This window comes from Physeter macrocephalus, unplaced genomic scaffold (genome assembly GCF_002837175.3).
Source record: "Physeter macrocephalus isolate SW-GA unplaced genomic scaffold, ASM283717v5 random_63, whole genome shotgun sequence".
Classification (NCBI taxonomy): domain Eukaryota; kingdom Metazoa; phylum Chordata; class Mammalia; order Artiodactyla; family Physeteridae; genus Physeter; species Physeter macrocephalus.
This window is the reverse complement of record NW_021145349.1, coordinates 117,799-130,596: the sequence shown is the minus strand read 5'-3', so window position 1 is coordinate 130,596 and position 12,798 is coordinate 117,799. Positions and strand designations below refer to the sequence as shown.

Below are 12,798 nucleotides of genomic sequence, written 5' to 3'. Positions count from 1 at the left end.
TAAAACAGCCAATGAGAGGCTCGGCCGCTTCGCTTTTCGAACCAGATGACCGAGGGAGCCGAGGAGCCTGGACCGAGGCAGGTGCGACGAACCCTGAGGCGGGTGAGGGGACCTGGTGTCACTCCCTTCCTGAGAGAGACCCCAGCGCCGTTCCCATTTTCTTAGGGAGACCCCGGCGTCATCCCCCTTTCCTGAGAGTACCCTAGCGTCATTCCTGCCGTACTGAGGGGGACTCCAGCATCCTCTCGCCCCCCTGAAGTGAACCCTAGCAGCGTCTCTTCTTTCTGAGAGCGACGCCAGAGTCGTTCCCACTTCTTTAGGGAACCCTGGTGTCAGGCCCCTTGCTGATGGGGCCCCAGCATTATCCTTCCTGTGGGAGACCGACCCTGGTGTCACCCCCTCTTCTTGAGGGGTCCCCTCCTATGTCATCCTTTCCTAAGGGGACCCCCAGGGTCATACTCCCCCCCTTCCTCAAGGGTCCCCGTATTGCTCCTCCTTCCTGAGAAGGGGTCAGGCATTGTCCCCTCCCTTCCTGAGGGTTTGTCGTCATTGCCATCCCCACACCCTGAAAGGACCCATCATCCCCCTTCTCTCTGAGGGTAATCTCTTCCCCCCTTGCAATTCGAGAAGGACCCGGGCAAGGGCTTCGGTGGTCCCCGTACATGAGAAGTCCCAAAGCCCCCTCCTGCGCTTTCCTATCCCCAGCTGGGGAGAGGGAGAAGGCAAGACTTCAAATCACCCTCAAAATGTTTGGGGGCGGGGGAGTGAAACTAGCTGATAAAGGAACTCACCATGTCACATGAGAAATTGTTTAAGGAACTGGGGCTGTTTCTCCTAAAATGGGAGCTGGAGGAAGGATCTAAAGCTGCCTTAAAATATTTATCAAGTGCTTCTCACAGCTCCTGACATCATCAGTGGGTACTTATTCAGCAACTGGATATGTGTAGGCTGTTACCTGAAAGAGGGATTACTCTGTTCCATGAAGTTCCAAGGTATCTGATGATAACAGGTAAAGAAAGGTCAAAAGGGCTTCTTGGGTTGAACTAAAATCGTAACAGGCTAAGTAGCTCTACTCTTGCACAGAGCTGGCGAAATCCACACCGTTGGAGAAGCGTCTGCATGACCTCACCAATTCCATTTAATCTCGCAAATGTTTATCATACGTCCATCGTGACCAAGAATTCATCTACTCAACGTTCAAATATGGGTGAAGCTCCTATTGTGTGCCAGTAAATAAAATGGTGAATAAGACGAAGAATAGAAGAATAATTATGAATACAAGGCAAAAAATACATTGTTTATGACTTGTGCAAGCTACTTTTTCCTAGAGCACTTCTCAGGGTTTCTGGTTGTACATTAATGAAATACAAATAACTGTCCACCTGTCACCGCCCTTGACCATAGGCTACAGGAGGGCAGAAACCACGTCTGCTGCTCTCAGTTGTATCTACACAGGGTCTGGAATATGGTAGGCACTGAAATATTTGTTGTTCCCGCCTCATCTCTTCACTTGGTGAATCCGCAGAGGAACTGGGAGATGGTCAGAGACGGTGATATATGATCAGGAAGGGAAAGACATGGGCTAGAAGTGAAAGAGAATCCACCTGCGATAGCTGAGACTTAAGAAAGAAACACCAACTCCTTGGCTAATGCTATTAATCTTTCCTGACCCTGAAGCTGATGGCAAGTGAAGGCAAAGAGGTAGCTGACGTCAGCATCGGGCTGCAGTTTCGAATCTCCCACAAATGTTGTCTAAAGCAACTGAATAAATCCCAGGGGATCCTGGGATATGTGGTCTGAAAAGTGTTCCTGGGTGTCCGGCTTAAAATTTGGTGTAATAAAATCAAAGTTACAACCCTGAGGTGTGGATTTGGTGCTGGCGCTCACAGGAGGGAGAATCCTTGTTTATTTATAAAACTATAATTTTCCCAGAAGTTTTGAAGAATGCTGATTTTTTTAAAAATAGGAACAAGCCAAAATCAGGGCATTCTACACTCTGGGGCTTCTCCAGTCTTGCTCCTTTTCTTCTCTGGAAATAGTTCCGTTTTTTAGCCAAAGGCCCACAAGAGGGTGCTGCACTCCTTTTAGGCCACACTTCCTGTATCAACCCTGAGGGTCTTGGGGAGCTACAAAACCATCATAAAATAAGACAGGTGGTTTGGTGGAAGCACTGATTTTTTTTCACACGTAATGAGAGCCAGTGGGGAATTTTAAGTAATGCAGGTATAGTGCTCTGAGGTAATAAAATGTTAATCATTATCATGATTAACCTTAATAATTCAGATTAATGTTAGCATTTTGTTTCTAGTACTTATCTCGTTCCTAGTCAATGATACTACATTTCTTGTATTCTTACTGTGTGCCAGGCGCTAGATACTGTTACTGTTCCCCACTTTACAGGGGAGGAAAATGAGGCCCAGAGAGGATTTTCACCTAGTAAGTGACAGATATGGGTCTCAAACCTAGTCTGTGTTCTCTATTCTTTTTTCTTTTAAATTTAACTTTCTTCAATTCTATCTTCTGCAATACTGTATATTCCCACTAACATTTATATTTTAAAACCAGGACCCCCAGTGTTCTCCCAACTTGTTGCAAGTAATAAATACTTCCTTCGCCCAATTAAGAAACAAACAAACAAATGCACCAGAATACACTCCCAAGGGCGAAGATAGTCCTTGAATTGAAGGTATGTTGTATTGCACAAAGCAAGATACTCTAGCATCCAGAACTACAGTGGCCTTCACAGAGCTGAAAGTTATCTTAGACATTGTCCAGTTAATTGAGTGGGAGGTTACTTGCTCATCATCACTATGAGTTCATCCTGTCTTTCACCTTCATCTTTGTTTTCTCTTTCTATACTGGAACTTCCCCTTAGCTTATAAACATGCTTTGTCTTCTGAATCTTAAAAGCAAAGCCCCAAACCCTCCCTGAACCCTTCGTTCCTCTCTAGCTGTCATGCGTACTTCCTTTGCCTCTTCTCACCCAAATGTCTCAAAAGAGATGTTCCTTCTTTCAGCATCCTTCACTGATTCAGTGTTATCTCCTCAGCAACAGTGCCTGTTCTAAGGAGGCACTCAATGAACGTTTGCAGAATCTATTGCTTTACCCTCACAATTCTACCAAAATGGTTCTTAGTAAGCTTACTTTCCAATCGCCAAATCCAGTGAGCATTTGAAGGTCTCTTTCTGAATCGCTTTGTATTTAAGTGTGATTCTTTTAAACTTTTTTTGTGCTCAAATTTTTCACCACTTGGCTTCTGTGACACTACATTTCTTAGTTTTTCTCATAATTTTCTGCTGCTGTTGTGTTTCTATCGGGCCTTCTCTTACTTCCCTCTACTCCTTAAATGTTGTTTCTCAGAATTTGCCTTTAACCCATTATTCTTGTTCTACGCCAGTGTCTCAAAATGTGGTGGTCCCTGGACGAGCAGCTTCAGCATCAACTGGGAACTTGTTAGAAATGCAGTTTCTTGGCACCCACCTATTGAATGAGAGACATCTAGAAAATTCAACACCCATTTATGATTTTTAAAAAGATGTAGCGAACTAGGTATAGGAGGGAGCTTCCTGAACTTGATAAAGTTTCCAGCACAACTTAAGGCACAGATTACAGAAAATGTTTTGGCAAGTATCAGAATTAATGGTGGAACATTAGAAGCAGTCACCTTATAGTTAGAAGACAGACAACTATGCCCACTATTACCATTACTAATCAAAATTGTATAGAATGTCTTAGCTAATGCTGTAAGACAAGAAAAAGAAATGAGTTGTAGAACTATTGGAAAGATGACATTACACTATCATTATTTGTAGATGACTATCTGCTAAAAAAAAAAGATACTAGAAAGAAGCTGGCAGAAGATCAATACATCTATATCAGCAACTTCCCCGTAACAGAAATATTAATTTAAAAGGATCAGTGAGTGAAGATCTCATTGACAAGAGCAGCAAGGCCTACAAAACTCCCATAAAACCCACTGCAAGCCCTTTGTGGAGAAATTATAAAGCTTTCCTGAAGGACAGCAAAGTCTTCACTAAATAGACAGATATACCAAGTTCATGAACAGAGAGACCAAATATAAAAATTGTTTTCTCCCCAACTGGATACTTTTAAAAAATATATTATTATTTTTATTGATATTAGCATAGTATTTTTAAATAAATTTATTATTTTTATTTATTAATTATTTTTGGCTGTGTTAGGTCTTCATTGCTGCGTGCGGGCTCTCTCTAGCTGCCGCGAGTAGGGGCTACTCTTCGTTGCGGTGCGCGGGCTTCTCATTGCGGTGGCTTCTCTTGTTGCTCCTGGCAGGGAAGGAATCAAATGTTTCCTCTAAGCTGTTTGGAAGAACCTGTGAAATCCCCAATTGAGACCATACTTCATTCTTCTTCTCTCCACTCCCCCAGCACGAATAGAGTTGACTCGCAGAAGAAAAGATCCAGGCCACATACTCCGTTCACACATATAGTTCAGAAGGAACCAGGCTGTTGAACCCTATGCCTACGAAAATTCTCAAGAACCCCTTTGTCCCAGGCACCTAAATAAAATAAAAGGCTCAGTCTACATTACTGAAATGTATAAAGATGACGGATGGACTTTCACGGAATTTGGAAGGCGTGCTGGGGATAGTATGCCTTAAAATATAAACTGTTCACATGTGCAATTAACCTCAGGGAGCCCTAGGAGATGAGTCAAGGAGTTGGGTCACTGTCTGCAAAGCAGCTAAAAGTGACAGACAAAGTGAGTCCTGTGTGGCTTGCCCATGGGGAGAAAGATAACCTACATATCAAAATTCAACGGGCCGAGATAAGAAACTGGTTTCAAATCCAAGCCCTAAGTCAAAGACTTGAGTGCATTTCAGGAGAAGAGTCCTTTCTGTCCCACTGGTTCAAGACCTCCAGCTGAGAGCCCAGGTGGAAGACACTAGTTAGTTTGTTTTTTATTTTCAATGGAAAGTTACAGGGTTACTTATCAACAAAATGACTGTCCAGGGCAGCGATACCCAATGGTTTCTATGTACAGGCCCATCCCCGGGGTCCACACCTCTGGAGGGGCCTCAGCCCCTGAGGCCTCAGTTTGCTCCTTCCCAGGCCTCCAAGAACCAATCACGAAGACGCAGGGAGCAAAAACCAGCCTGTCCTCGGCACCTGCTTTCATCCCAAAGGGAGGTGGTGGCTGCTGGTGTGGAACCCAGGCCTGGTCTCGGGGTAGCAGGTGTAGGGGCCTCTCCCCGGGGGACCTGCCCTTCCCACACCCACCTCCCGGGCAGGCTCTCTTGGACATTCCTGGGACTACTCTGATGGGCTCACGGGTTCCCATTCTGGCCTTCTTTTCTTTCGAGTTGTCATTTTAACACTGAGGCATCCCAGCCTCCCATCCTGGAGGACAAGCATTTGCTCTGTAGCCTTTTCTTTTGTCCCTGTTTTTGTACAAAGACGACAATACTCTGGATTGGAACATTTTTTTGCCCAAGAAACAAAAGTGGCTCAACAGGTACAGTTCTGCTGGTCGATCTGCTTCCGGCAGGGTTCCATGGTGACAGCGACACCAACCCCACTCCGGCCAGATGTCATGCAGGTCACCTCGCTCCAGGTGTCCGTGTCTGGGTCGTAACACTCCACGCTGTCCAAGAACGTGTGACCGTCGTAGCCTCCTGCAGGGAGAGCAGAAGGGATGGTTGCTCCCTCCGAGGGCAGGGGGAGAAAGAGGAGAAGAAACCACAAGATGCCTTCCTGCCAGGATTGCAGCCTGCCCCTAAAAGATGGGGTTAGGTAGGCTTCTCCACCCAGGCCCCCACCCCCAAGGCCTCACCAAGAACGTAGATTCTTCCCTGGTGCACAGTAATTCCCAGGGCGCTTCGCCGATGCTTCATGGGGGCTACGAAAGTCCACGTTTCTGTCTCCACGTCGTAGCGTTCCACGCTGTTCAGCTGGTCCTGACCATCATAGCCCCCCGCAGCATAGATGCAGTTGTGCAGGACGCAGACTCCTAAGTGGTACCATGCAGAGAGGGTGACTCCGAGGCCTGGCCTTGCAGGCCCCAGCCACCACCTTCTTGGGCGGGGGGACCCTCCCCTCCCCCTTCTCCCCTCTCCCGAGTGACCCTTTAGAAACAAAGCTGCGAGAGAAGAGCATGGACTCTATCAGAATCTAGCTCTCCTGCGTGTGCCACGGGGTTTAAGGCTGAAACAGGAGGCCTGGCCGAGCTTCACGCCCAGGGGTGGGAGGGTGTTCCTCTTCTCTCCCCTCCCCGCAGCCCCTGCGCACCTGCCCCACTTCGGATGGTGTTCATGGGTGTGATCATTCGCCACTCGTTTCTCTCTGGGTAGTAACACTCGGCTGAGTTAAGGCGGTTCGTCCCATCAAAGCCCCCGACCGCGTAGAGTAGACGGTTGAGGACGGCCACTCCCACCCCGATCCTTCGTGTCAGCATTGGGGCCACCAAGTGCCACTCATCCCGCTCTGGCTCATACCTGCAACGACACAGTAACAGTAACAACAGCAACCACAGCTGACCTGGAACACTAACCCCCACTGATATTCTGCTACGTCTTTAGGCACTTGAACTCTTTAATTCTCACAAGGATTCCCCAAAACACAAGTTATCAGTAGGTCCATTTTCCAGATGAGGAAACTGAGGTTCACAGCCACCATCTGCTCAAGGTCACATGCACACCTGTTGGACCCCAATGGCTCCATCATACCACTGCCTGTGCTGAGTGTTACGTGTGTTATCTCACCAAAGCCCCACGCAGCCTGGTGGGGAAAGGAGTCCTCGCTATCGTCCCCCACCTCACAGATGACAAGACGGAGGCACAGAGAGGTGAGATGGCATGCCCAGGGTCACCCAGGAAGTGGCAGACCTGGGGTTTGATCCAGCTCTCTTGGACACCAGAACCCCAGTCCTAAGAACTAGGCTACCCCCTGGCATGGTTCTTCTCAAAGTATGATGCTCAAAGACAGAGTAAGCATATGTCCCAGTTGGCCCAGGCACTTCCAGTTCAGGCCTGTGCTCCTGGAATAATTCATAGGGCCCCTTTTTTTCTCACAAGTGGCCTGCTGAGGGTGGTGGTGCCTCATCTCATCCTCCTAGTCACAGACCATGTACACTAGAAGCCTCTGGGGTGTTTGTTTGAACTTTCTACTCCCCAGCCTCACTCCAAATCCACCAATGCCAGATCTCCAGCATCCCCTGTCGTGGGCCGGGGAGTTTGTCTTAACAAGTTCCAGGTGAGAACTGTATTCTGGCTCACACCTCTGGAAAACAAGAAAGCAGAGGACTAGGCTATAGGAGAGTCAAAAGCCCAAAACACTTGGCCTCTAAACACAGGGTCACCACACACAGTTGTGCGGACTGTGTACGGCACAAGGGCACCACATCTAAGGGGGGACCTACCATGTAACAGGCCTCATACATATGTTTATTAACAACAATTTGTGGACAGATGGCAGTGAGGTGTCACGTTTTAACAAAATTAGCATGTTACAACAATTTCAAACTGATGGAACTTTTTCCAAAGCTGCATAAAGTTGCTGTGTGCATTTGTGGTGGCCCTGTAAACAGTTCCCAGGCCCAGACACATCATCCAAGGTCATGACCATAAATCTCCCAGGAGTTTAGCTTCACCTTGAGGCTTCCACTCCCTGAAGGCAAGGCACAGAGAAAAGCACTCAACAACAGGGGGAACCCCCAGATCCCAATGGCTTGGGACCTGTTAGCAGTGGAACCCTTGGAGCCCACCCCTCCGGACGCCGCCACTCACCTCTCCACACTGTTGTGGTGGATACAGCCATGGGAGCCGCCGACAGCATAGATGTGCCCATCGATGACCCCAACCCCGATTCGGTTTCGAGGTACGCTCATGGAGGCGCAGGGCGACCACTGGTTGGTCATGGGGTTGTAGCAGTCCAGGGCGCTGGAGTCGGTGTTGCCGTCGGGTGAGTTGTTCCGGCCACCCACGGCATACAGCAGCCCACCTACCACACAGCCTGCCAGCCCGCTCCTTGGCACCTGCAGGTCCGCCAACTGGAGCCAGGTGCCATCACTGGGGTTGTAGGCCTCCAAGTAGCTGAGTGACTGGCGGAAGTAACCGCCGGCCGTGTAGATGAGCCGGCCCACCTTGGGCGCCCGGCAGGGCATCACCTGTGTGGGCTTGTGCAGGGTGAGCTCCTGGAAGATCTTCACCAGGTAGTCCTTGCAGCGGGAGTCCGACTGCAGGATCTCGCACTTCTGCAGCTGCATCTGCAGGAAGTGGGGTGTGAGCGAGTGGCAGCGCACAGCCCGCAGCAGCGCCTGCACGTAGAAGCGCCGCTGCTCGCAGTCGTACTTGACCCAGTTGATACAGGCGTGGAAGACCTCGGACTCGCAGCGCACGTTCAGATCGTCCCGGCTGATGAGGGTCACCAGCTGGCAGTGGGACAGGTTGAAGAACTCCTCTTGCTTGGCCACCTGCAGAGGGCATTTGTGTGACGGGCTGACTTACATGTCTCTCTCCACCTCCCCACGCCCCCAGCCCGCCCTTCAACAGTGCTATGACCTTGGACAAGTCACTCAACCTGCCTCTGACGATCTCAGTTTCCTCAGGTGTGAAACGGGGATTTGAATAGTATGGACCTCACAGTTTGTGAGGATCAAATGAGCTACATTACATGAGCCAAGCATGTAGTACATAAGTACTCAGGTAAATGGGCAAAGACACAACGTACCATGTACGTTTTTGTATGATTTTGTATTTGAACTATAAGAACGTTACCCTTTTCTTTTAAGGAAATTACTTTTCAAAATAGCAGACAGACTACAAAGGCAACAGTATTCTAGAAAGAAAAAAAGGTTCAGGCTCGAATAAAACAGCCTCAGTCGCAATTTCGGCCCACTACTTTCTAACCGTGTGACTTTGGGCAAAGACCTGAAACATTCCAGGTCTTGGTTTTCTTCCTCTATAAAAAGGGGATTAAATTAATAGCTATCTCATAGCAGAGCTACTCCTAGGGTAAATATTTCTTGCCAGGCACTGGTCTATATAAAAAATTTCAGTCACCCCACATAAGAGGGTTCCCAATTTTCTGGTACCCCCAAGCCCATGCAATCCCTTGAAACCAATGCTGTGCAGGTCAGTGGGAGAGCCTTGCTCTTGGACCACCTTCCTGGAAGCCACAGGCCTTAGGACTAATGCCAGAGCTTCTTGGAGCATCTGGACAACCCCCAAGGTGGTAGAGAAGAAGAGGTAGGGTAGTGTCCACCCCAGCTGGTTCCAGCCACTGGAGGATGACTTTGAAAACTTCCAAGAAGGCACTCCAAAGCATACCTCCTCCTAGGAGAGCTGGGAAGATTCAGTGATTTAAAGGATGAAAATCACTTAGAACAGGGGCTGGCCCACAGCAAGTGCTCAACAAGCACTTATCTTCTCTAGTCACAACTTCCTCCACTTAAAAACGAAAACGAAACAAAGAATAGTGCAAGGATAACACTCCGTGGACCAAAGAAAACATGTGTAAGGGTCATACTTGCAGTCAACAGCATGTCATGGGTGTTCAATAAATACTGGCTGGCTGACTGAAAGGTCAGGCCCTGCTCAGCACACCAGGGTGGAACTACCAACATATTCACTGCATCCTATCCCCACCTTTGACCCCAGAGAGACCAGGGGGCCCAGAAACCCATGAAGGCCTCACTTTCCTCGCTGTTTCCCAGAGTTGCCCCAGATATGCAGACCAGGAAACCAGAACCCCATTTTTCTCCAGCTCCTTGCCTTGACCCTCCACATCTTAAGGGGAGACAGTGATGACCACTGTCTGTTCCCTGGTCCTTCTGATGCTGCTCCCAAGCCCTGGCTCCGTGTCCCCTCCCCTTGCTCACCTCCCCAAAGTGCATGCAGATGTACTCTCGGGCACGCTGGTGCAGCTCGGTACAGCCGATCTGCTCGGCGAAGTTGGCGATGCCAATGGCGTTGCTGGGATCCAGCTGCTGCACCAGGAAGTCGCTGCAGGCGCGGACCACGCTGTCAATCTGGTACATGACGGCACCGTTCATGACATGGAGCACACACTTCTCACCCATGGAGATGGAGGCCGTGTAGGCGAACTCAATGAGGCGCTCCATGACCTTGGGGTGGATGCCCTCAATGGACACCACCTCCATGCCCTGCTCCCGCAGCCCATTGGTGAACATGGCCTTGAAGACGGGGCTGGATGAGGCCAGCACCACCTTGTGGGCCATGAACTGGGCGGCTGGTGCGTCCTGGTACTTGACCTGCAGTGTGACATCACACAGCTGCTGGCTGAGCCGCAGCTCGTTCATGATGCCGAAGGCCTGCTTGGTGTGATCCTCCAGGGTGTAGCTAAAGGTGCGGTTGCCGTGCTGGGAGGGCGTCACCTCGGCCTTGCACTCGGTGGAGGCGTACATCACCGTGTCCCCTGCCCCCTCAGGGCGCTGTGACCTCAGGGGCAGGAATTGGGTGTGGGCCCCAGCCCCACTAGGCCCGGGTTCCAGCTGCATGGGGTTCCAGGTGACAAGGGACAACACCACCACTGGCACTCAGGGGCCTGGAGGAGGGAGAGCACAGGGCTGGGGGGAGGGCCTGGGACCAGGCCTTCTTTTCTAAGATAAAGTAACTCCTAGACCAGTTTTCCTTCCTAAGCACAGGTGAAGCAGTGTGCATTTGCACTCCCTAACTGCCCCATGGCCTCACCAGCCCAAGGGTCCATCCTAAATCATAGGTCAGATGGTGTCCCTCCCCAGCTCAGAATCCCCCTACAACTCCCTGTGGCATGAAGAATAAAACCAAACTCTTCAATGGCTTGCAAAGCCCTTCACAGTCAGCTCCTGTCCACCTCTTCCCTTTGCTCATTCGGTTCCAGCTCTCTGGCGGCCCCTCCCTTCCTAGGACATGTCCAACTCATTCCTTCATTCACCTCACCAACATTTACTGAGCACCTACTGTGTGCCAGGCACTGTTCTAGGCACCGGGGACACAGCAGTGAGCAAGACAGACATGCACTGTGCCCCGCTGGAGCTGACACTGGGGAGGGAAGGGCCAGAAGTAAAATAAGCAAGACTGGAGCAGAAACTGGGGTTATGAAGAAAATGACAACAGCATTGGGACAGTGTGATATGGGGGCAGTTTTTTTTAAATCAAGTAGTCCAGGCCTCTGTTGGAGCTGAGACCAGAAGGGTGAACGTATGAAGAAGCTGGGGGTGGGAGTTAGTTTTCCAGGCAGAAGGAACAGCAAGTGCAAAGGCTCAGAGGCAGAATGATGAGAGACAATCTAGAGAATCAGGGAGGAGTGTAATGAGAGAGACTGACAAGTGAAGGGAGGCTTTCGGTGAACCCTGTGGAGTCTGGAGGGCCAGGGCATGAGTTATGTTTTGAAAAGTCCTGCGGCGAGTGGGGTGGGGGGGGGAATCTGCAAGAGGCTCCCTGGGTTCTTCATCTTCTCTTTCTCTGGGCTCGACTAAGAGTCACCTCCTCCCTGTTTTATTTCCATCACAGCACTTGTCAGGAATGGAAAGGAGCTCCTTTGCTTGCTTGTTGAAGGATGGCCTGTCCCTCTGGCCCTGAGCCCCAGGCTTCAGAGGGCAGGTAGACCTGTGTAGGTCAGGGTTATGCCCACCCTCTCATGTGCCTCCCCTGCATCCTGCCTGGGGCCTGGCACCCCGCAGGGGTCAGTAAGCTGTGGCTGGCTGACTGCCCACTCCACTGTCCCTGCCAGAGCACCCTCCTCCACCGGGCCCTGGATGCCGCTTGGCCGCCTCTCCCCAGCCGAGACCCAGGCCTGCCTCTCGGTCTTTGGCCAATGGGTCAACGGTGCCCCCTTGACACCGGGCAGTTCCCACCAAGAAGCGGTAAGTGAGGGACTGCGCATGTCCCGCCTGAGCCGCCAAGGCCTGGAGAAGGGAGGAAGTGACCCCGCCGCGGCCTCTCCACTGCCAGCCCCAGGGCGCAGACCAAGCCCCCCAACGCCCCGGGCTCCCCGGGCCTCCGTCCGAGCGGCGGTCCCTGGGCCTCTCGCTCGTCTTGCGTCGCTCCCGGGCCACCCCGCAAGTCGCGCCGTCCAACAAGAGGATAGGACTCGAGCCGCGCCCTCCTGGCCCTCCGCGGAGCCGCGGGAACCCCGAGACCGGTCCCGCATCTCCCGGTTCTCCGGCCCCCGGGCACGGCCGCAGGGCGCTCACGGCCCGCGGCCCCCTCAGCCCAGGCGCAGGCCGCCCCACTCACCCCGCCATGGCCGCGCTCGGGCTCCGCCTCCGTCGCCCAGGCCCGGGCGCCTCCATCGCAGTGCGCAGGGGGGAGGCGCGGAACGCGCGCAGGTCACCATGACTAAGCAGAGCCGGGCGCCGGCCGTGTCAGAATAAAAGTCCCGGCGGCCCTAGGCCTCCCGCGGCTGGGCAGCTCCCCCCTCCCCCGCCCACGCTAGCTGTCGCCCTGTTGCGCAGCCCCAGCGCGGCGACCACAGCGCCGGTCATTGCGGCGGGGCCAAGGACCGCAGCGCACCCAGCCGCGTGGTCGGAGCCGCGGAGAATCAGAGCCCCAGGTTCGAGGCCCAGCGCTTCCCCGCACCGGGGATCAGTGGACACCCCTCCCCGCCGCGGCCGCCGCCGGCGCGCTCACCTGCGTCTCTGCGTAGCCTCCCCTGCTCTCGCCGCGGGGTGGGGATGCCAGGGGCGCGGCGGTGGCTCCGGGGACGGTGGTGCCACCCGCGCACCGAGCTTCCGGGAAGCCCGAGGGGCCGTGGCCCGATCGGGCGCGGCTCCCGCCTAACCTTCACTGTCAGGGTCCCGCGGGCGCTTCCGCCGTCTGG

At 52.1% G+C, this 12,798-nt stretch overlaps 1 protein-coding gene across 3 annotated transcripts; it reads right to left on the bottom strand.

Annotated features, from left to right (window-relative positions):
- Nucleotides 1-4,105: 4,105 nt before the first annotated feature.
- On the bottom strand, nt 4,106-12,363 carry KEAP1 (kelch like ECH associated protein 1). Of its 3 annotated transcripts, none has more exons than XM_055082287.1 (7): nt 12,216-12,363; nt 9,857-10,542; nt 7,764-8,449; nt 6,268-6,473; nt 5,813-5,989; nt 5,499-5,654; nt 4,106-4,305 (listed from the first exon to the last, which is right to left on the bottom strand). In XM_055082287.1, coding segments are annotated over exons 2-7 (1,866 nt in total). In that variant the 5' UTR covers nt 10,496-10,542; nt 12,216-12,363; the 3' UTR covers nt 4,106-4,303. The 3 variants fall into 3 exon arrangements, with proteins under 3 accessions (XP_054938262.1, XP_028339545.1, XP_023990024.1); XM_028483744.2 differs by having other exon boundaries at nt 5,584-5,654; XM_024134256.3 differs by having other exon boundaries at nt 4,106-5,654; nt 12,216-12,362.
- Nucleotides 12,364-12,798: the final 435 nt, after the last annotated feature.